At 45.1% G+C, this 25,149-nt stretch overlaps 2 protein-coding genes across 2 annotated transcripts in view; both read right to left on the bottom strand.

Moving 5' to 3' along the window:
- The window catches only part of LOC138504727 (CUB domain-containing protein 2-like), a 44,156-nt gene extending 24,500 nt beyond the window's left edge, over positions 1-19,656 (bottom strand). Inside the window, exons 1-2 of the mRNA XM_069625261.1 lie at positions 19,547-19,656; positions 15,889-16,111 (exon numbers count right to left, since the gene is read on the bottom strand). Of these exons, the coding sequence (XP_069481362.1) occupies positions 15,889-15,925 (37 nt within the window). The 5' untranslated portion in view covers positions 15,926-16,111; positions 19,547-19,656. The remainder of the gene's footprint in view (positions 1-15,888; positions 16,112-19,546) is intronic.
- A 5,025-nt stretch (positions 19,657-24,681) lies between these two features.
- LOC138505004 (astacin-like metalloendopeptidase) overlaps positions 24,682-25,149 on the bottom strand; it is a 213,812-nt gene continuing 213,344 nt past the window's right edge. The window contains exons 13-14 of the mRNA XM_069625362.1: positions 25,010-25,128; positions 24,682-24,924 (exon numbers count right to left, since the gene is read on the bottom strand). Of these exons, the coding sequence (XP_069481463.1) occupies positions 24,682-24,924; positions 25,010-25,128 (362 nt within the window). The remainder of the gene's footprint in view (positions 24,925-25,009; positions 25,129-25,149) is intronic.

Genomic DNA, 25,149 nt, shown 5'->3' with positions numbered 1-25,149 from the left:
CTGAACGTTGGGTCTTGTTACCAAACCATCTCTCATGCTACCAAGTGAACCCTTATGGTCCTTTTAATTAAGGTAACATATCAACATATCGTGCGATTGATGGGATGGAGAATAACTCTCACACCAAATAAGCAGACCGACTCCGACTCTAAATGCAGATTTGCTGGCAAAGTTTCTGTTTTATTCTCAATTGTCTAAAACAGAGAGTACAACGGACATCAACGGACGTCGTACAGCATGGTCTCAATGTATTTAATAAAAAAACATTTCTTTTATATCAGAAACTCATCATACGTGACGTTCTATTATGTGGCAAACTTCAAAAACCTACATGGGATTGTGATTGGATTAAGGGAGTATCTAAGTATACTTTCTATAAGGAATTGGATTGTGATTTGATGTCTATAGTCAAGTGGATAACTCATGCCCTCCCTTAGTACAAGTCATCTTTGACAGTGATTAGAAACACAATATATCATTGGCTCGCAAACTATAAGGCCCTTCGTAGTAAGGCACTCTACAATTGGTTGCAATACTTGTACCCTTCTGGAACATTCAATACTCTAGCAGCACATAAGCTGGTACCCCAGGTGATCGTGGGTGGACTTGACCATACCTCCCCACCCAATTAGCCCATCATCTCTCATCACTCATGCCTTCTACCATTCAGATTGTCTCTGAACTTGGCCCTGTTGTACCTTTTCTTCTCTAGGAATATAAGGGAGTATGTGCATGTTATTATCAAGGTTCAGGCTTGCATGCCCACATCTATTTCCACCTTGAACTCAAGTATCAGGAGACTGTGAATGTATGACAATTCCTTCTAAAACCTCTTGGGTTAGGACTCCTGCCCTTTCTCTCTTATTTACACACACAAAAAATCATGTGTTACTTTTTCCCATTACTTTTAAACTACCCATTACTTTTCCTGTTACTTTTAAACTACCCGTTACTCTTCACAGTTACTTTTAAACTACCACAATCCCATCCCCTCAGTTTGCCATTCCCCTTAGTCTACTCACCAGTCACTCATTCAGCTCGAGGCCTTCGGTGTCGACTTCCCCCTCCAATCGACCACTTTCGCCTTCTGTTCGCAAAGCGCCAGTGCAAACCAGGAGGGATTTTGTCAAAGTGGGACCCATCCCACTGTCTTGATTTTCTTGCAAGAATTCTTTATCGGCCGCTTTCCACAGGTAACCTTGCAATCTTCCAGCTAGATGGCAGAGGGTGCTCAATCGTCTGAAATACTGGAGTCCTACTGAACGTTGGGTCTTGTTACCAAACCATCTCTCATGCTACCAAGTGAACCCTTATGGTCCTTTTAATTAAGGTAACATATCAACATATCGTGCGATTGATGGGATGGAGAATAACTCTCACACCAAATAAGCAGACCGACTCCGACTCTAAATGCAGATTTGCTGGCAAAGTTTCTGTTTTATTCTCAATTGTCTAAAACAGAGAGTACAACGGACATCAACGGACGTCGTACAGCATGGTCTCAATGTATTTAATAAAAAAACATTTCTTTTATATCAGAAACTCATCATACGTGACGTTCTATTATGTGGCAAACTTCAAAAACCTACATGGGATTGTGAATGGACTAAGGGAGTATCTAAGTATACTTTCTATAAGGAATTGGATTGTGATTTGATGTCTATAGTCAAGTGGATAACTCATGCCCTCCCTTAGTACAAGTCATCTTTGACAGTGATTAGAAACACAATATATCATTGGCTCGCAAACTATAAGGCCCTTCGTAGTAAGGCACTCTACAATTGGTTGCAATACTTGTACCCTTCTGGAACATTCAATACTCTAGCAGCACATAAGCTGGTACCCCAGGTGATCGTGGGTGGACTTGACCATACCTCCCCACCCAATTAGCCCATCATCTCTCATCACTCATGCCTTCTACCATTCAGATTGTCTCTGAACTTGGCCCTGTTGTACCTTTTCTTCTCTAGGAATATAAGGGAGTATATGCATGTTATTATCAAGGTTCAGGCTTGCATGCCCACATCTATTTCCACCTTGAACACAAGTATCAGGAGACTGTGAATCAGCCTATTTAATTGTCCTGAATAAAGAAACTTGTCATTCATGGTGTTCCCTCTTTGAAACTTAACAAGGGATGCCTCGTCATATCAAATTCACTGTTCTTCAAGGACTGACAACCAGTTTTGGCTGCTTTTAGCCTTTGACACCAGGCCAAGCAGTCTTCCTTTGGTCCATCTTTGAGCCTCAGCTTATTTCTATGCTGCGACACACACATCTATCAATCCTCCTTTCGCCACGGGTTGAGCTTACTAAAATTGTGAAATTGAATGTCCAGATTCTACAAATATTTATTGGCAGCACAGCCTGCAGTGTATTCACTATGTATAGACAGCCTGTACGATTACTTAGTCTACTTGCGTTACGGCATCTGTACAGCTATAAAACAACTTGCATTTTCTGCAGTGCTTCTTCACATGTGCAATATTCATTCCGCACATGGAAGTCTTCTTGATTCTTTACTTCGCCACCAGATTCTATAAGGTCTATTCATTCTCTTTTCTGGTTATCCTTCTCAGTGCGTCATGCTTTTCTCTTGTGATGTCACCAGCCTTTCCTTTTCATATCTCCACACTTCTTCATGGATCTCCCTCAGGAGACCGTCATCTTTTTGGGGACATATCATATACGTTTATCTCAGTGGATACTGTGTCTCAAAGGCTCTTTGAGGTATCGGTACCATTACTGGTGTTGCACATGTCACAATTTCCAGTTTCCAAAATATAGTCAAAATATGGGTGGGGTTTCCCGATGAGGCATTCAGTTGCTCCTCCACAGTGCATCCAACAAATCCATACAGTCAAAGTGTAGACATTTTAAAACCTCATATTTTGAGGATTAAGATTTCTCTTGGGGAGACAATACAAATTCTAGGAATCTTTCTCCGATAGAAATGGGATGTTTTATTTGTGGGAGTTTCAGACATTTGATCCACCAGTGTCCATTACACTATCCATGACTCTCTAAAGAGAGACAGGGAAAAGCAAATGATGGGTTCTTCAGTGAAAGCACTATATCTTTCCATTCTAGAAAAGCAACGCCTTTGAGAAGCCTGATGTTATGCTTTGTGCAGGGGAGAAAAATCAATATTGAATCCCAGTAATAACACAGGGGAAGATGATTTGGGCTCAATTAAACACTGGAAGTAGAGGATGTGCCATAAAAGCAGATCTTCTTCCTCCAGATTGGAAGCCCACAGGACAAAGAACTGTAGGTTGTGTGTGTCCATGGTCAAACCAAAGGGCACCCATTTACTCAGCTTTTTGTTACCCTATTGGGAAAGGAAGTATCATTATTATTGGCAGTAGTACCTGATCTTCCAACTCAATTGATTTTGAGTAGTGAAGATCCCCACTTTGATCAATGGATACTTGGAGTAGCTCAGCTAAAATTTAGAACAACCTATTATACGCTAGAAGAGAAGAATACAACATCTTATTCATCCATCAATTCTTGGGACTTGAAGGACATTTTTCAGAAGAATCAGTTTGGAGCAGGGGAATTCATATGTCTCCTTTGTATATGGGAGAGGCTGATGGATCATGTTTAGAGAAAGAACTGGAATGTGAAGGCCAGGTCTTAAGGGGAAGGGCATGTGATGATTCCTGCAGATTCATCACTAAACCCCAGCCTAACGTCTCCCCACATATGACCAAGGGAAGGAAGCCACTACCTGATCCTAAACCTGTTACTGCTTTTGTTTACTTGTCTCTGTCTGCTCTGTGTTGTTTCCCATTGTTCCCTATGTTTACCACCCCTTTTTCCCCAATTCCCCTCCTTTTGCAACCTGCATGGTGTGGCTCTGTGCAGTGTTTCATTCTCATCTCCTCCTCTTGCCTGCCCTTTCTCTTTCTTCTATCACGCCCACTATGGTGCTCTCAATTTTCCCCATCTTCTTTAAATGCTTTTATATCTCCTATCCTACTCCTCTCACTAAGACTGGAAGGAAGAAGCTCAAGAAGGACGCCCTGGTCTCCAATCCAGGCCTTCCCATTGCTGACACCTGTCAGTGCTTCCTCCAGACAGATTCTCACTAACATCCTCTTTATCGTTCCTTCTTCAGACCTGGGTACCCTTCATATGGTTGTACTTGTCTCTCCTTCCTCCTCGTCTCCCATTAATGGTGACACGCGGTGGGAGGTCCTCTAGGCCTCCTTCCATCCTTCCAGAGGAATCATTAATGTCTACCTAAATGGTACTGTCATGGTCCAGGGCCCACAGCCCAATCTCCTACTATTTGATATGCACCTACCTCACCTTATCAACTTCCTTCCTTCTCCTGCTATTCCTTCTACCACTTCTCTGGCTCCCCTGCCAACTCCTTGTCCGACTGCTCTGGCTCCTATGCCATCTACTACCTCTCTGGCTCCTCAGCCACATCCAGCCTTCACCCCTCTGGCTTCCTTGCCATTTACCACCTCTCTGGCTCCTCACACACATCCATTATATCTGTGGCACCACTGTCACCTCCTACTTCTACCACTATGGATCCTCTGCCACTTCTAATGGGTACTTGTCTCCCCTGTGCCCATCCACGGAAGTCTTTCAAAAGTGGCAACCTGCTCCTATCGACTTGCACTCTGCTGTCAAACACTCCTCTGGCATCTGCCACCCCTTGAACTCCTGGATCTGGATACTCAAGCGCTTACCGAGACATGATTCAAGGCCAACTCTGCCACAAGTTTTGACACACTCCTGCCTGAGAGCTATAAGATCCTCCTCGAGCCCATGCCCAATATGCCCAGAGGTGGAGTGACCCTGATTTTCCAGAGTGGATCCCTGTCTCCATCATCCCGGCTCAAACCTATTCCTCCTTTGAATGCCTGGTATGCAGGCTCTCTCTCTCTCCTGGCCTCTCTCTGACCTTAGCCACCTTCTACAGGCCACCTGGCCAGGCAACCCCCTTCCTCTCTGAATGGGTTGACCTCATTTCTTCTCTCATTTCCTCTACCTCCCAGTTTCTCCTTCTTGGGGATCTCAACATCCACTTGGACTCCCAAGACTCCTGTGAGCTTTACAGCAACCTATGCATCGCTCTTGCCTCTCCATTCAAGCCTCACGTCTGACTCACTCTGCCGGACACACCTTGGATTTGCTCATCTTTCTGGACATCCCCCTCTCTAATCCTCTCATGACTCCTCTCTCCTTGACTGACCACTTTCTCCTTTCTTCTCACTTGAAGTTTTGTGTCCCCTTGGCAAAGGCCCACCCAGCACTGCCACCTCCCTTCACAGTCATTCGACCTATGAAGTGAGTGTCTGTGGCTGCCTTTGCCTCCACTTTCTCTCCCCCACCTACTCCTGCAGCTGACCCCCATCCTGACACAGCCCTTTCCAACCTTGACCTTTCCATCTCTAACACTCTGGATCTGCCGGAAGCCTGCCACCCATTGCAACTCTTGGTATGACTCAGAACTAGCCACTGGAAATGCAAGTGCAGAGTAGCTGAACGGAAGTGGGGGGGCTTTGGGTGCACCCTCTGACAAACTGGCCTGCTCCAAAGGCAATACAGGCTCTCCATCTTCTCTTAGAAGAGGGTCCATATTCAAGCCTGCATCACTGCAGCCTCTAACAACAAGGCCACAATTTTCAAAACTGGCAAGGATCTGACCAATCCTACTGCAGTATCTACAGTATCTATCTTGTCTCAGGAGGATAGCTCAGGGGCAACACGCTTGTCTTCGAAGCAAGACAACGCGAAGCAACACAAGTTCAATCCCCGGGTCCATGCTTAAAAACCTCTGGGTATTAAGCGTATTATAAATAACCCATTACAATTACAAGTACCTCTTCTACACCTAACCAGGCCCTCAGCACTGCTCTGGCTTCTCATTTCACCACTAAAACCCAGGACATCCTATCCAGACTCTCCTCCTCTTCTTTTCGCTCTCCCTCTACCTCTCTCAGGCCCTTCTTCATTGACTCCCCCTTCTCTCCTCCCTCTCTCCTGGTACACCTGATGATGTTTCCACAGAAGTCTGGTTTATGAAAGTCTCATCCAAACAGGTGAACCCCCGAACCTCCAGATCCATTAAGGACAACATGGGTTCTCTCGCTCCAGCCTTGGCCGATTTCTGTAATCATTCCTTGCCACTGGATCTTTGCCCTCTCTTCTCAAGGACTCCCTTGTACATCCCCTACTAAAACAGCCTTCTTCCGACCCCTCCATTCTGCCATACTATTGCCTGATCTATCACTCATTTCCAGGGCAAACTCCTGGAGAAGTTGGCTATCTCCCAGCTGACCCTCTACACTGAATCTGTTGGTTGTCTCCATGACCACCAGGCTGGTTTCAGAGCAGCCAGAGGCATGGAAACCACACTCCTGAACACCTGTCAAGATCTTCTCTCTAATCTTTATTCTAGCTCTCCCTCTGTCCTCAATCTCCTCAACCTTTCCTCTGCATTTGACATGGTCAACCACAACGTTCTGATTACTCTCCTCAGCGAGACCCTGGACATCACAGATCAGGCTGATCTCCTTCCTCTTGGAGCGACCGTCCCAGGTACAGCTTGGGTCCTTTCTCTCCACCACCTCTCTCTCCACATGTGGTGTTCCCCAGGGCTCCATCCTCTCTCTCTAAAATGTCTATCTGGGTCCTTTGGCACTCCTGGTCACTACCCTTTCCTCTAACTTTCACTGTTATGCAGATGACATGCAGCTCTCATTCAGGCTACCCTCAGCCTCCTCCTCCTTGTTCATCCCTCACTGTCTATACACTATTCAGGCATGAGACACCTCTGACAATCTATGCCTCAATGCCATTAAGACTGAGATCCTTCTCACTGGGACTCCTGCTCCTGCTTTTCCTCTCACACTCTGTTCACCCTCATTGGGCCTTCTGCCCTCAATCTCTTGTGAGGCAAAAAACCTTGGGGTCATCTTTGACTCCATTCTCTCCTTCTCTCCACACATCATGGACTTTGCCAAGAAGTCCCATTTCCAGCTGCACCTCCTCAGCAACAGCCTCTTTCTCAATCTCCCTAACTCTAATCTTTGCCCTCTTTAACTAATCCAGAACAGAACTGCAAGACTTATCCTTGGCCTCAAGCCTAGGGACTGCATCTCACCACACCTGAAATCCCTCCACTGGCTCCCAGTGGCTGCAAGGATTAAGTCTAAGACCCTGCATCACACTCAAGGCTTTCTGAGGCTGTGGCCCTCACTACCTTCTACTATCTCTTCCTAAATACCTCCATCTAGAGCCCTCTGTTTGTCTACCCCAAGCAAGGTATCGGGGTTATATCTCTCTCCTTTGCAGGTTCCTCCCTCTGAAATGGCCTCCCTGCCTTCTCCACCTTGAGCCGCATTTCCTTAACTTCCGAAGCTCCTCAAGACCTTGCTTTCTCCTCTTCCTCTCCCCTGCTAACCTACCCTTGCTCCTGCTCCATCTGCTGACTGGCTGCTCAGTGTCCTCTGAGTTTTACAGGACACCAGGCCCTCCTGACCAGTTCCATGCACCCTGCACCTTGCACTGCTGCCTGGCTTAGCTTGCACTTCCAGGCTGGGATTGCCTCCTGTAGTCCCAGCCTTCCTTACACTTAACTCAGTGCCCTGCTGCTCTGGGTGCACTTCTCCCTCTACTCTCTCCCCTGAACCTCTTGTTGCACACTTGCACAATCTAAATGACACTAGGCTCAATAAGATTGCTTATCTTGTTCTTCCTTTGTTTCCCCTCCCTCGTCTGGTTGCGCCTTGAAACACTTGTATATAGGCACATAATAAATAAATAAATAAATCAAAACCCTGGGGTTGGTAACGTGAGGGAAGATCACATGGGAGGAGCTGGCTGTCCAGGGGAAGTGGTGACTCTAATAGGAGAGAGGCAGTATCATCCGCTTTTGAAGATGAGATTCCCCTAATACCTAAATATCTAATGGCATGCTGTCAATGTACGGTTCCCTTTCCTAGAATCACCCAAAGCACAGAACATGAAAACCCTATGAACCAGCATAAAAGTGATACACTGGGGGTTCAGGAAGTTAATATCACAACTTCTAATTGTTATGATTCTGCCTTGTGTAGAGGTCAAAAACCCAAGAGTAAACGGCCACCTCTTAGTAACCTCCCCTAAACTTAACAGCTCTCAGTTAACAAATCAGTTTAAATCAACTAATCAAAAGAAGAACAAAAACATTATTGACTTTGGGTCCCATAATGCTTGTGGTATTGGGACGAGGAATAGGGATTCAGAGTTAATGAAGTATAATGAGCGGTCTAGTTGTTGTGGCAGAAAGCACCTGCGTGTGAACTTTAAATGTAAAAATGAGTTTCAGGTGAATCGGAAGAGGGAGGAAAGAGAAGTTGATGGCACAGTAGTGGCAGCAGCAGGACTACGTGTGGGTGATGCTGTGGAAGCAGAGGAAGTGTGGCAGTGCAGCTCGAATCAGCTCAGAAGAAAGCTACGCTGTGTGCGAGACAAGCTCCCAACACTGTGAACCGATCCGGTACAGAAGGAGATCAGAGCTCCACTGAAGGACTGCGCACTGTGGCAATCTGACCGGAGCTGGCAGAAGCATAGAGGGACCTGAAGAGTTCTGCAACAGCACCCGAAGAAGGTGACGCCAAGGGATAATGGTGAGTTGGCCTGAAGCAGGTGACCAGGGGGCACCATAAAAAAGACTGCTTGGTGAATGTGACGATTTTGAATACAGAGCCAATGGAAAATGGCAAACTGGGTGCAACTCTTCTAACATGGTATACCAGTTGGGAGATCATTGTAATCCACATTGTGAAAGCCACAGAAGAGCGATAACAAGGCAGACGGAGCACAACTCTCCTGACAACAGATGCCAATTAGGAGACAATTGTAACCAGTATTGCCATAACAAAGCAGATTGGGTGCAACTGTCCTAAGAAGGGATGCCAATCAGGAGTCATTTGCAACCCACATTGCCAATGCCGCAGAAGAGTGATACAAAGGCAGACTGGGCATAACACTCCTAACAAGGGATACCAATTAGGGAACAATTGTAAACCACATTTCCAAAGCTGCAGAAGAGTAATAGCAAGGCGAATAGGGTGCAACTCTCCTAAAAAGTGGGAGCCGATGAAAAAAGGCAAACTGGGTGCAACTCTTCTAACAAGGGAAAACAGTTGGGGGATCATTGTAACCCGCATTACGAAAGCTGCAGAAGAGTGTTAGCAAGGCAGACTGGGTGCAACTCTCCTAACAAGGGAAACCAATTAGGGGACAATTGTAACCAAATTGCCAAAGCTGCAGAAGAGTGATATCAAGGCGAACAGGGTGCAACTCTTCTAATAAGGGACACCATTTGGGAGATCATTGTAACCCGCATTGCCAGCAGCCAAATGGTTGCATAAGCATAACAAAAAGGCTGCTGGAGCAAAGGCCTCCTGGTAAAGATCAAGAGGGAGAGCATTGTAACCTGCATTGTCTATAGCCAAAAGGCAGTAAAAGAATAACAAACAGCAGGCGAGTAACTTCTCCTTTATTGGAATATCAATTTAGGAGGAGCTATAACCCACTTTGTCACGAGTCAAGAGACTAAAAAGAAAAGTAATTGTTGTTCAAACCTCCTCCCTTCAAATTCTGGTCTGGAGATTTTTGGAACAAGCATTTTCAGAGTGCACAATTGTATTACTAGGAGTTTTATCCTGGCAGGCGAGTAATCCAGGAAAGGGACCAATAGTAGTCCTGGCATGCAGGTATACCAGGAAGAAGAAGGTTATTTAAAGTACTGTGGTTGTAGTAAATAGGTGCATTGGAAAAGAAGTGTTAACCTTGTCTTGATGAACTGTTGCTTTTCAGAAAGTGTTTCTTTTGAAGAAGAAGTATGATTTTTTAAGCTATCCTGACCAATGTCTTTCTCTTGAAGAAGAAGCATGATGTGCTAATAATTGCTTGTCCTCTGAAGAAGGATGATGTGCTAACAATTAGTTGACCATTGGGGAATGAACTTTTTTCCTGGATTGCGAACGTTTTGCCAAGCAAGAGACTGTGGAAGAATAACAGTTGTTTTGATTTAAGAACAAGCCTTTGGAAGTGAAATATTTACTTTGCCAAGTGTGAGGCTATATTGCATGGAAATACACCTTTTGTGCTATGTTGAACAGCACTTTGTTATTGAACAAAACATTCTTGAATCAGAATGAACATATGGTCCTTAATCAGTAGCACGTAATGCAATGGATGGGATGCAGAGTAACTCTTACACAAAATAATTAGACCGACACAGGAAGTTGGCAAAGTCTCATTCAACTGTTTTAATATCAATTGTCTAAAACAGGGAGTTACAATGGACATCAACGGAGGTTCGCTCGAGCTCTCAAATGCTTTTTGCATAAACCTAATCTTTTATACTAAATATCTGTCATAAGTGACGTGATACTCTGTGGCAAATGAGAAAGATTTACTTGGGATTGTGATACGCTCAAAGGGAACATCTAAGATCTACTGTCAGTTGGACAACTTAAGCCTGCCTCTAGTGCAAGTCATCCTCAACAGTTATTAAGGACACAGAATACTATGGGTTCTTAAACTATAAGGCCCTTTGTTTTATGGCCTTTTACAATTGGTTGGCACACTCGTGCCATGTCTGGAACATCCGGCTCACTAGCAGCACGTAAGCTCAGACCCAGGAGCCAGAGTGTGAACTGGACTTCACCTCCCCACCCAATTAGCCCTGCATCTCTGTTATGCTCACCTGGTATCCACGGGGACGCCACCCAGCCAGCTGGTCGCTGATGCCCTTCCTGATGGTTCCCCTGTGGCCTCGGTGTTGAGGGAATTCTGCTTGGAAAATGAAGACTATGTCAGGACTGGGCGACCGAGGTAAGCAGTTTAATCCCCCACCTCCTTATATTTCCAGCCCCTCCACGTTCCCTTCTCACCTGGTTGCCGGAATCGGTGGGCTCTCCGTCCTGCTCTCTGGGCAGGGGCGCGTTGGCTTTTGTGGGCGCTGGCGGTCCAGTTACTTCATTGACTGCAGCCCTTGTAGTGTCTTTCAGGTAGGTCTTATTGCAATTAATGGCGTCATATTTCTTGCATGCCTTTTGTCTGTTCTAATGTCTCTTTTATCTCCTCTCGGGGTGTGGAGTGTCCACTCAGAGAACGGGATGTGCTGGTTTTCACTGGGAGGTGATGGCGCGCTATAGTGCTATGATGCGGTAAGGAGGCACTTTGCGAAGCGCAGCAAAGCCTTGTTCTCACTGACCTGTTTTTGTCCCTTTTGTAGGTCAGCACAGATGGGGTTTCCGGAGCAGTGCCGGTCGAGAAGTAGCCAGCCAGGTAAGTCCTTAAGCACTTTTATGGTTGTAATGTCTCTAGTAACTCCGTTAATAATGTCTTTCTCCTTTTCTCTGGTCTCTCGATTCGGGCGGCAAACTCCTCATACAGAGATGCCCAGGAGCTGTGAGCAGAGATGGATGAAGATTGCAGGTAAGATTCTGCTGCTAACAATGTTTCTTTGTTTTTTCAGTAGGTCCGGAATTCGTCGGGTTTGCGAGAAGCTGGACACGGTGAGCGTCACGTTGCTAGAAGCAAAGTAATGCGAAGCATGTGTTGTTGTGCGGGTGTGGTTTAAATAGCCACTGTAAAGTAGTCCAGGTAAAGTAGTCCCTAGGCCACCCCACCCAAAACACTAGACCGCATAGCTTGGTTCTAGGAACCTAGCTATGTGGAAGCCTCCATGTTGGCTGAACGCCTTAATAAAATAGTCCCTTAAGCAGATGCCTCCCCCAACTGATGAGCCTGGCGCCAAAGGCGCCAGGATTGGCCCCAAGAGGGCTTGAAAAGTGGAAGTCTGGCCTTTTTAAAGATCCGAGCCCTGATCCCACCTGGCTTGTGGGCTTGCCAGTGGGGGTCAGGGCTGAGAATTGTGACAGCTCTCATCATTCATGTCTTCTGCCATGCAGACTGTCTTTGAACGTGGCCTTTCAGTAGTTTCTGTTTTCTGGGAATATAAGCAAGTATGGGTACACACTATCACAGTTCTGGTCCGCATGCCCACCTCCTATTTTCATCCTTGGCTCATGTGACAGGAGACCACAATTCAGCCCATTTTATAGCATTTCATTGTCTTGAATTAACAAACTTGGCACTTATGATGTTCCTTCCTTATACCTTAACAAGGGACAATCCAGCTTCTCACATTTTCTGCCTTTGAGTACAGATAACCAGTTATTGGCTACTTATAGTCTTGACATCAGGCCAGGCAGCATTTCTCACTTCTTTCATGCTTGCAGCTAATTCTTTGCTGCAACACAGTTTTTGATCCTTCTTCTCCATGGGCATGAGTTTACTAACATTGTGACACTGATGTCCAGTTTCTTCATATATAATGGTGGTTTCGCATGCAGTCTATTCACTGCGTATAGCCATCTTCTATGATCACTTAGTCTACTTGCATTGCTGTGTCTGTACAATTATTAAACGGTTGCATTTTCTTCAGTGTGTCGCATATATATCAGTTTCTATAAGGTCCATATATCCTCTTCTTCAACCACTCTTCTCAGTGCGTCATGCTCATCCCTTGTGATGTCACCAGATTTTCTTTCTCTCTTTTTCATATTCCTTTGGGGACCTTTTCCAAGAGATTATCATCTCTTCGGGCATACATTTGGTAGGAATTTCTTAACAGATACCTTTTCCAAACATTTGTTGCAGTATGGTTACAATTATTGGTGTTAAGCATGGTGCATGTTCAGGGTTCCAACATGCAGGTATTAGAGAGAGGCAGGGCTTCCCGCAGAGGCATTCGGCTGCTCCTCTACAGGAACTATGTTCTAGGTATTCCTAAATAGATCCAGGGGAAGGGAGTCTCGCCCTGGTCACAAGTAATACTTTCTAGAGCTTTTGAATTTGAATTGACGTGATATTCTGTTGAATTTAAGACAGCCAAACAAACATTGTATAATGTTTTTGTGTATAATAGTGTGAGGGTAAGATACTCTTTAGACACTAGGCCATTTTTCTTTAGTCTTAGTTTGTTAGGCAGGGACCCTCTTGTTAGGCTAGGGAAAGAAAGGTGTTGTTCTCACCCCTTTTCTATTTAATAAAATGCTGTCTTGTGAGAATAGTCTACCTTTGTGTCTGTATCACATTTCTGACCCCTCACATAGTCCAACCTTAAAGCTAAAACCAGGGTAATCGGTCATTCAATCTGCATTAGGAAACATAGGGCCTCATCACAAGTCTGGCGGTAACCCTTAAATGCGGCGGTAGCGCTATTACCACCACATTTAAGGGTCCACCAGATCATGGCTTTGGCAGATTTCCCCCCAGCTGTGACCTGGGGGGAAATCCGTGGCAAAATTGCCAATTTTTGGTGCGATTATCGCCGGCGGGAAATCCGCCGGCAGTAATAGCGTGAATTTTCCCCATTGGGCCCAATAGGGAATGAGGAATTCCCGAATGGGCCCAATGGGGAATTGGCAATAACCCTTCCGGCAAACCCGTGATCTGGCACTAATAGTGCCGGGGGTTTGGCGGTAGGGCTATAACCGCCGGCGCTAATAGTGCCAGCGTTACCGCCCAACTCGTGATGAGGCCCTTAGTCTCCTATGATAACCTATGCACGCCATAGCTGCCTCCCCTAACAGATGTCCTTTACCTAGCGTGCACTGAACTCAGTCTTCCCATTCCTTATGACACACGGATTGGGATTTCACCAACTGAAACTACTTGTGCCCCAAAAAATATGTTTATCATTTTTCAACTGTCCTTTTGAATTTTAAACCCTAAAACAACAACATATCAATGCTTTTTTTTATTACGGCCATATATAGGCAGGTTTTCACAGCTGTAGGCAAGAGAGTCCCAAGCAATTATTTTCGGATGCCCCATCCCTCCCCCCTGCACAACGTGTAAGAATCACCTGAAGAATGGTGGTGGGGACGATGGAGGGTGAGCTTCCCTGAGGAACTTCTATTCCATGTAGTCGATGCTTGTCCCAACCAGGTTAGCTTGGGCTTTTTAGCAGGACTTCAGTGAAGGACATGCAGAGTGCTTATAAATTGAGTGGCTGCAGGCAGGCCTTGTAAGACGTTTTTATTACACAAGCAGCATGTTTACAACTCCAATTAAGTCATTGGGCCTCATTACAACTCAAGCGTTAAGGGTTAACGCCACCGTTAACCCTTAACGCCTGATTCCGATTTTAACGCCTGCTTTTAGCAGGCGTTAAAATCCATGGCGCTAACCCGTCATGGTGCTAATTACGCCGCCGTAATTTACAGCGGCGTAATTAGCGCCTTCCCCACTCCCATTATGCCCTATGGGGCAAAAATGGGAATGGGGAAGGGAAAATGGGAAATGGGGATTTACCGCCCCACTCACCTTGGAATGGGGCGGTAAATCCGCCATCCACCATGGTGTAAATGTAGTTTACACCATGGTGGTAAAGTTGGTGCAACTAGCACCAAGGTCGTAATGACCTCCATTAACTCGATGGTAAGGCCTGATTAAAGCGAGTTCAAAGATTACCCATGAGGAGGAATTTTTGGCAGGGAGAGGCAGGAATGGGTGGGAATGGTCATAGGCATTAGCAGGGCAACTGGCAGTCAATGAATCGGCTCATAACCAAACAACACATAAAGACTGTGGGGGTCATTACGACCCAGGCGCTAATTGCGCCAACTTTACCACCATGGTGTAAACTACGTTTACACCATGGTGGATGGCGGATTTACCGCCCCATTCCAAGGTGAGTGGGGCGGTAAATCCCCATTTCCCATTTTCCCTTCCCCATTCCCATTTTTGCCCCATAGGGCATAATGGGAGTGGGGAAGGCGCTAATTACGCCACCGTAAATTACGGTGGCGTAATTAGCATCATGGCAGGTTAGCGCCATGGATTTTAACGGCTGCTCAGAGCAGCCGTTAAAATCAGAATAGGCGTTAAGGGTTAACGACGGCGTTAACCCTTAACGCCTGGGTCGTAATGAGGCCCTGTGTGTCTCTCCTCAAATGTCATTCCTATGTGTCCTATCCAATATGTCATTCCTCCCTATCTGTACTATATTGCAATAGTTTAGGCATTTAGGTGTTGCAAGCAACACTTAGGGGGTCATTACGACCTGGGTGCAAAGGGATACCGGGCACCGGTAATTACACCGGTGCCGGTAATCCCTTTGCGCCCTATTCCGAGGTCCCTTTTCGGGTCCCTCCCTTAACGCCTGGTAAAACCAGGCGTTATGGACAGGACCTGCAAAGGGATACCAGGGTCAATAAAGGTACCGCAATTTGCGGTACAGTTATTGAGGCCTTCCCCCTTCCCATTGAGCCCTATGGGGGCTCAAATGGGAATGGGGAATGACTTTTCAAATGGGGATTTACCGGTCCGGCAAAGGTCGGAATAGACTGGTAAATCCCCATACCACCAAGTCGATGGTGGTACCGGTATTGGTGCTAGTAGCGCCATGACTAGCACCAACCTTGGAATGAGGGCCTTAATAGCCCAAACTAAAAAGGCTATTCATCCAATTCAATGATTGCCACTGAAAGTGTTAATGTTTCTTTTTCATGCCTGCCATCAAATCCCAATGAATACCATTGGTAATTGTAGCTATGTCTTTTCTCTGTCTTCATCCAACTCACAGTGCCTGTCATTAAATGTTGTAAAATACAGATTTCTTCTGCTGGCCCGAGTAAATATCAACAAAAGGCTGAGCAAAGCAACAATGTATCCCTCATTTTCCGTGTTATGGCGCCTTTTAAGTATCCACCTAAACTATAAACATGAGCAAGACAGAGATACAAATCTAAGCTAAAAAAAGAGAAAGCAATATTTCCCTCCTGAAGATTTTGAAGAGGTATAGATTAACAATATGAGCGCACAGTGGGATAACTCTTGAATGTACAAACATACCTGTTTTGTAAGAAGGACTGAAGTTGATGGGGTTCATTGGACCTTTGTTGATGAATTGCACTAGCAATGAATTTCGAGAGGACACCAGTAATGGGAGCTGCCCAGAGGCACACGTTCTGGACAATAAAAGAGGAAATACTTTGCTGGCCCCGTCATACACTATGATCGAATCTGCGACACATGTTGAGGAGGATGAGACACCAGCACTGAAATCTAAGAGAATCTGTAAGGGGAAGGAATTAATTATAACTCAGTAAAATTAAATTACCATGTGTTAATTGTTCATGAAGTTCGTCCAGTATTTAAGCTATTGAGAAACAAATCTATTCAGTTCGTTTGAGCACTCTCCCTACTTTTTGATACAAACAACATTCAGCTTTATGCACATTCTATTCTTGAACTAGGCCCCCTGTGCACAGGCTGTGCAGTGGCAAAATTAGCATTTGCACATGGGGAGGGGCAGTCAGCCATTCAGGTGGCTGGAAATGCAAGAAGGAACGCAGCGTACCGCCTGCATTTTCCAGCCACTGAGTCCCTTCCCTGGGTGGTGCCATCTTGATTGTGTGGAGGCAACAGGGAGCCTCTCCTTGTTGCCTCCTCATACTCCAACCCTCTCCCCATCCTTCTGAGACATCCTGCAACCTTGCCCCAACTTGATACCTCCCTCCTCACTTACCTGCTGGTCCAGAGCTTTGTGCTCAGGTTCCGGTGCTCCCTCCTGTCCTCTGTGCCTTTTCAATTTGCTGTGATGTCCCTTTTACATTTACTATGGTGGAGCCATCTTGTTTTTTTTTTGTTTTCTTTGATGTGAGATTGGGCTTGTGCAATAGGCACAGAGTCCGCTTCTCCCACAGAAAAACAGAGCTTTGAACCCCAAATGGAGCCCCGGGTGCGAATAGTAATCTCCCCCTTTTTGGGGGAGGCAAAACACCGGTAACATCCCACAGCCTTCACTGAGGTCCTTGCTTTGCTTGGGTCAGCTTAGGATCGGACTGGCGGGCCATTACCAACCATGCACGCACACCCAAATGCAGGGGTGATAGCCATATTCCACAATTTTACCTGTGATATTATTTCTAGATATGCCCAGGCAAATAAGACACCAAACTTCCAGGATTGACCTCACAAATTTTCGAGGAGCCCAGGGGTGCATGACTACACCATATACCAACTCACGATCTTCCAAATTTGCCCTAGAATTGCAATCCAGTTATCATAACAGCCTAGGGCACTTTATCTCTCTCTCCAGAAATAGGGCCCACCTAATGGGAATGCAAAGAGCCCATACTACCACAAAACATGCTTTGCTGCTGTGTCCCCCAACCTTTGTTTGTAGCATCTATTCCCTGTGGTCCTATTATCTTATCTTCCCTTAGCTCCTTTTTTTCTTCCAGAAGACTAAGGGCCTCATTCTGAGACTAGAGGTAGCCAAGGCGCTATTAGCGCCATGGCTGCCTCCAATACCGGGTCCGGTCTGGTTGATTGGGGACTTACCAGGTCATTCCGACCCTGGAGGACCCAGTAAGTCCCAATTCAACCAACCATTTCCCATTCCCATTTGAGCCCCCATAGGGCTCAATGGAAAAGGGGAAGGCGCTAATTAAGGGCCCGCAAGTAGCGGGCCAGTAATTAGCGCCCTGGTCCCTTGGCAGGACCCGCTAAGGACGTGTGGTCAGACTACATGTCCTTTGCGGTTCCCACTACGGGACCTCGGAATTGGGCGGTAAGAGTTTACCGGCACTGTTCTCCTTACCGGTGCCCGGTATCCCTTACTGCCCAACTAGGATTGAGGCCCTAAGGCATGGACTCCCCAAGTTGGCGTACAGTACACCATTCAATGGACAGGCCCAGCACTTTGAAACATCTACTGCGGTGAGGTGTCACAGTATGAAAGCCTATTAAGATATCATACTGTAGTATGGTCCAGGATTAAATTGATGTCCATGCAATGAATTGGAATATGCAATTTTGTTACTACATTGTGTTGATTAAACTGGGAGGAAAGCTTATGATTATCATTAACAAACCCACTGGTGAAAATATGTAACTACCAGCCACAACTCCCCCAGTGTGCTTATTTCTGTATCGTCCACTTTGGTACGGGTCTCAACAACACATCTGGTGACGCTCTAAGCCACATGTACCTTTTAATAAGGTGAGAGAGGGAATTAAAGAAAGACACATTTGATAACTGGGATCCTTAATAAAGAGTGACATATCAGAGAGTTTAATTTATAGTAAGAACAATAGAAAACAGTTCACAGAAACAATCTTCCTTTTGGTAGCACCTCATTGGACATGAAAAGTTGTTGCCTCCAAATCCTTATTGCAGAGCCTTCAAATAACAGTCACCAATGGACTTTTATCTATTTCCTATCAATTTCCAACGATGACACCTGTCAAAATCTTACCTTGATAAATGTTGTCTGCTATTGCCGAATGAATACATCAACTAGAAAATGTTGAGGCTTGATAACATATTTTAGCGGGATTTTATATTGTAAAACAAAATCACACTGATGGTCCTAATTTATAATATTCTCACACAGTGAATCTTTAGCAACCTATTGTCTGGAACACAGGTTTTAGTAAATTGTAAAAACATGTGCTCTGAGCAATCTGATGGATGCACGCATCCTTCCGCACCTACGCTCCCAACTGTTCCATAGCATTTCCCCTAGAAAAGAAAATATGGAAAAGACGACCAGGGCTTTAGGAGGGAGCATCCTCCATTTCCATAGCAGCCATATTTTGTAATGACCATAGCATGGGTGTGGTGGTAGGAAAGATAAGTAGGAATTAGACATATTGTACCGTGGGCAATGTCATGGAGCAGGAGGCAGGAGGGGCGCTGTTGTAGGATGCAAATAGCCAACAGGTTGCAGGGAACAGGGTTTTATATGATTAGGTAAAGCCCACAATCGAAGCAACCTGACTGGCTGCTCAGAATTCACTTGGTGCTCATACAATTTTGACTCATCTAGAATGTCCTACAGAAATATACTACGCCAATTTCTTTGTTATTATACTTCACAGATGAGTGAAAATGCTTGAAGTTCGATTTGTTGAGCAATGTACCACTAGCTCCTGGCTCTCCAAAAGTAACTCTTGTTCACTTAGAGAAATATGAAAGAGGCTGCAAAGTCATGACTTGTACAGGTCATTTGAGCAAGAGAGTAGTACAATACAGTAATTGTCTAATTTGGAAGGAAATATGTGAACGGAGGATAGCACAGGGGCAATGTGCTGGTCTTGTAAGCAAGACCTTGCAGAGCAATAGAGATTTGAATTCGGGATCCGCACTTAGAAACTGAGCTCATGTATGGTATTAGGCGCGTTATTAAAAAAACTATTAAATAAATAAAATGATCTATACATTATTTGAAAAGCCAAATCCATAGAGATTCTGACAGAGAAAATGGGGAATATCTTATGTGAATAAAACACTTAAGTGACTCAAGATTCCGTCTAGCAACAATTCTGTTGCAATCCATTTGATTCATCTCATTTATATTCAAACTTGTAAATCATTAATAATACATATCAATGAGCTATATTACAGTATGCTTTAAACCATACTGTAATTCATCATAAATAACTGAAACACAATATTACAGATACGTCCTTAGTAATTCTGGACAGAGAAATTGCAGCTCACCTGATTTGATGGTATTTGGATCAGCCAGAGTGAGCCATCATAGTTAGGGTACAGAGTTTTGTAGTTGGCTGGGAAAATGAATCCGTTGATACCAGAGAGAGTAATCCAGGGAAAAGCTGAAAGGTAAAATTATTTCAATGAGAGAGGCAGTCAATGGAGAATAGAAAATTGGAAAGAGCAGCAGCAAATAGGGTGCAGGTTTGTTCAACCTGGACCTATTTCTTGAGCCATATCACTTTGAACTTACTGGGTAAGATATCTTGCAGGAGTTAGTGTTTTCATTAGGTGAGGCTAATTCAGACTAGATGAATATTGGCAGTGTGAATTAGATTAACAATGAGGTGAGAGAAGTGGAGGACTGCATAAGTGAGTGAAGGTTCTGCTTGCTTACTGGTAATCTGCATCACATCGAGTCTTATTCTTGTGACTGTCCTAACCATTTGAAGTCAAGTCATGTCCCAAAGCAAGCACAGGGACTAGCCTTTTCCCTTTCACAAAACTCTTCAGCCCCTGCTCTTAGAAGAATACAAATCACACACCTATTTTCCTGTTAACAGTACAACAGCAGGTTTGCAACAGTTGAAAGCCAATTCCGAAGGATGGGATTGATACAGTCACAAGGAAGTGTATCACTCTGTAATGATGATTATCAGTAAATAATTAATAATTCGAGCATTACAACCAAGTCCCTCTTATCCACCAGAGTTTTTGTGATAAGCATTCAACCACCGTGTCTTGGCAGCAGAGCTCGTGCAAAGTAACTATGTGACCAATTGGGAAACACTGGCTCTGAAATATAAGCCAGATATTTAATAGACTGATTTGGCAACCATCAACTGACCATCACAAAGGAACTATCAACATAAATTCAAACGATAAAACCACTACACCACCATCTATATGGGATAATGTCTGTAAAAAGAGACAGTGGGCCTCATTACGACCCTGGCGGTAAGGGGTTAGCGCCAGCGTTAGCTGCGCCGACCCCTTACCGCCAATTACGAGTTCCCTTTCCGCCATGGCGGTTTTTACACCTGCTTTTAGCGGGTGTAAAAAACCATGGCGGTAAGGGAACTTGGTGTTAATTACGCCACCGTAATTTACGGTGGCGTAATTAACGCCTTCCCCACTCCCATTATGCCCTATGGGGCAAAAATGGGAATGGGGAAGGGTAAATGGGGATTGGGGATTTACCGCCCCGCCAAGGTCGGAATGGGGCGGTAAATCCCCTTACCGCCATGGCGTTAACGTAGTTAGCACCATGGCGGTAAAGTCACGGCCCTGGCGGTAACTTACCGCCAGGGTCGTAATGAGGCCCAGTAACCTGAATGCAATGAACTTCAAGTTAAAAACTGTAGAAAAACAATGTATTCAGTACAGATATTTCCTTGAACTATTCCAAAAAAAATGGAAGTAGACTGCCCATCCAGTACACATACATCAGGAGCCTGATGAAGGTAGATATCATGCCAGGTAGGCTGTTACCAACCCTGCCAGATAAGAAAAAGAGGGAACAGTGAAAAAACAACTGGACACTGGGAGGGAGCCGGCATACGGTAAGCCAATAAATCCAAAAGAAAATCTGCAATAACTCAATCTATCATTCCAGAGACGCAAGGATGGAATCACTCTTGTGAATGTTATGTTAGGTAAACTTATAGTGCACACAAACACCCAAGGGCATTTTGGCACGGGAGGTACATAGCAGAGCCACAAAAAGGGAGAGAAGAATCAGCAAAAAAGAGTAGTCTTAAGTAGGCAATGGAAGGTTAAGTAATTCTCAGTAGACTTAAGTTGAAGAGGAAGACTGTTCCACAGCTTACCAGCCACTACAGAGAAGGCCCTGGGACCCACTCTCTGAAGGCGAAACCTTGGAACCACCACAAATCGATCACAACTAGAGTGAAGAGTGTGATTGAGAATGTAAGGCTGAAACTTATCCTGAAGGAATTCTTGTCCTAAATATTTAAAGGTCATCTGCTGCTGCACTGGGAGCCAGTGCAAGTGGCGCAATACTGGGCTGATATGAGCGCCATATGTGGTTGCAGTAGCAACACGAGTGGCTAAGTTCTGAAGCAATTACAGCGGTGGATCAGCCAACCGGCTGGGCGAAAAGAAGAGCATTACAATATTCAATCCTACTAGACACCAATGCGGCTACCTCAGGCAGGCGCAGTCAAGCAGGAAGACAGGGAAAGATTTTACGAAGAACCCGCAACAGAAAATGGGCAGACTAGCACACTGCACTAACCTGTGCCGCCATAGGAATTGATGTAGAACTCTCAGGCACCTACGCTCAGGATTCTGCGGTCATCATTGCCACCTACACCATCATTACAGACATAGTTGACATAGTAAAATGGATGAGTAAAAAAGGGGTGGTAATGTAGTACTGTTTCAGCCAGTTCAAATGCCTCCCTCCCCCCATCAATTCTCATCATCTTGGTTGCATGGAAACTTCTCCACATTCCTTGTTGAGCAGTGGGAATCACAAACACAGGGTGCTACCTGTCCCCCACAGGCACCTAGCACCCTGCAGGAGCCCAACACCTGTGCCCTTGACACACGGGCTTCATCCTTGCAGACTGGGGCGCAGGGAAATGATGGTGCTGGCGGCGAGGCCTCTAATCCTATAATAATGTGGACCACAGAACAACAGTTATACTTGTCCAAGTAGAGTCCTGACTGATAGCTGCTCAAATGACTCGACGTACCATCAGCAAGACTATGGTCTCAGTCACTGACTGATATACTGTGACCACAGTATTTATCAAATAAGTATTGAATTCATCTGTTCCAAAATGAATTTTATCAGGTTGAAAGCATAGTGATTCTACCAACATTTCTGTAATCTCAAATCAGTTGAAAAATGACCAGTTGAGCCCTACATTCCAAGGGCACGTTCCCGATTGCAGCCATTCAGAAAGAGCATAAGTCAGAGCTAGAGACCGTACAAAGCTAGATACGTAGAGGATGCAGGAAAATAGATGGGACAGGTGGGACCGGATTTCTGTGTGATGATTATTCATAAAATATGAAATAGTTTGTCACTCAAGTCACATGTTAAGACAACATCAAGCTGTTCACATCATTAAATCCACACACTGTACAGAAAGAGTTAACACAATGGTTCCCCTTAAATGGCCTTCAAAACGTCTTGGAGGTTAATGGAAAAGTAGTAAAAAAGTGAATTATATTGGATAAGTAGGGAATTAGGTGGGTACATATACATCAACGGTGATGCACCAATGTGTTGGTGCAGAAGACTGAAGAGTCTGCATCCTGATACATTCAACCCATGGAGGTTCTTTTCTTTGGTTAAGGACTGAGACGGACATAATCTTCCTGCATTGAGGGGTCCCTTATGCTGCTTCTCATGGACCGGGATGAAAAAAGGGTGTGTGCGGAGTAATGTCACCATGGCTACAAAGGAAGGGTTATGGAATTCCTAGCCCTGCATCGACAACTGCAACCCAAGTGATCTGGATAAGGAGTTGCATGTGCGTCCGACCGTACAATACGACTGAAAAATGCTACCACCAAAGGTTTGAACACCCAAAGTTCAAACCTTTGGTGGTAGCATCGCAGGTAACTAAAAACAAAAAAGACTGTAGGGGTGTCCACCACAACACCTCGCTCACATTACTACGTGGTATAGTGAGCGGGGTGTTGTGGGGGACACCCCCACAGCTCACCCGTGAAAAAGAAAAAAAAGAAAAAAAACGGGGGCTGCAGGGGTGTCCCCCGCAACACCCCGCCGCTCATTCTACTTTACATTATAGTGAGCAGGGGTTTGCGAGGGAAACCCCTGCAGCCCCCGTAGTATATAAGTGTGTTCGCATGAGAAAGGTGCACACTTTTGGCAGTTCGCACCTTTCTCATGCGAACTTTCCGGCTGCGGCAAAATCTGCTGCGGCCGTATCACTTAGAACCTCTTTGCATATCTCAGAGAGATTAGATAGAAGTATCCCCCAGACCAGAAAATGGGTATTTCCAGAACAGGAGAGAAAGGAGGATCACTGCATTAACTTGCACAACAACGTCTCTCCTCCCACACCAAACCCAGAAGGTTTGGAAAGGCCCGAACCACCTAAAATCAACACTGCCAATAAAGGAATGGGGAACCGGTATTAAATCTTGGTCAAGAAGCTTATGGACCCAAAAAAATAAATAAACTTCAAGCATTTATTTTTGAAGTAAACTGAAAGTGTCTGGATCTACATCTCCCCACAAGGGACTGCCACCATCCCCCTTCTTTATGATACCCTTAGATCCGAACGCACAATCTCAAAGCAAAGAAAATGGGATGGGCTAAATGGATGGGCACCTGCTTTGCAGATCCCACCTCCCCAGTTATGAAAGGAGATCTCGTGAGTGGTAACAACACCTGAGCATTATTAAAATGCTTGAGCTGTCCCATGACATAGCATGTCTCGGAAACACTGCATGAAGGGCAAGGAGTGCTAAACCTCCAGAATAAGTTTGCATGGAGAGGTCCTTCCTAAAAAAATAACATTCAGAATAAACACGGTTCCCGATTAAATGACAGCCAGGCAGAACCTACACTACACATCAACAATAGAAGAAACACACAAAAGCAAGGAAGCATGAAAGAGAATTTAGTTACATAGCAACATCACAGTGCAGAGTCTGGATGAGCGTAAATAAACAACATGAGATGCCTGGACAGTTAACTCGTACTTCTTGCAGGGGGTGACACAAAATGCATTTTTTTTAAAAAACCAAATTGAAGTGGATGACCTGGATGCCTACTACATGGACATGACTCAGCCTCATACGGTTGGGACTGTGACGACAAAGACAGAGAAAGTTGCAATAATGGGGTGGGTTTGGGAGAGAGAGGGTAGAGAGGTATATATTACAACCACAAGTTAGAGGTGTTGTGGGTATTGTCTTAACTGACAAATGAGTGGATTTACTGAATCGAAAATATTCCTATACCCCAAATAACTGAAAAAGCCTGCACAAAATGGTTATGCTCTGACTGTAAGATTTAGAGTGCAAACACACACACACACACACACACACACACACAAACACATACACCTTTTCATATATCCATCAACAGAAAGTGATTGGTATCAAGATACATGGATGCATGCCATATAATCGGATCACAGTAAAGAGTTACCATTCCCGTAAGAAGCCTGGAAACCGTTTCCGGTGACAAACGAATTGGCCACAAACTCCACCAGTATCTGATTGGACGAAGCTGTCACTGGCTGGGGGAGGGTTTTCCCACAGCTCTTATTCATGAGAACCCGGGCCGTCTGGCTGCTTCCATCATAAACCTTGATATAATCTGTAGTGCAGCCTGTAGACGCCCAGATATTCATGGCATCAAACCACAGGTACACCTGAAAGGGAAGAGACAGTGTTAAGTATCGAGCTACTAGGTGAACAGTAATTGTGCCCACATCACACCCTCACTGCCATGATCACCTTGTTATTAGCCGGAAGTTGAATCAGCCAGAGGGAGGGTGCGTTGTTGGCATATGGGGAAGGGTAGCTTGGAGAGGAGATACTCCCAGTCAGGCTAGTGAGTACAAGTGGAAAGGGAACTAAAAGGCAAAGAAGAAAAC

Source organism: Ambystoma mexicanum, chromosome 11 (assembly GCF_040938575.1).
Source record: "Ambystoma mexicanum isolate Mex_15411 chromosome 11, UKY_AmexF1_1, whole genome shotgun sequence".
NCBI lineage: Eukaryota > Metazoa > Chordata > Amphibia > Caudata > Ambystomatidae > Ambystoma > Ambystoma mexicanum.
This window is presented reverse-complemented; position numbering and strand designations above follow the sequence as displayed.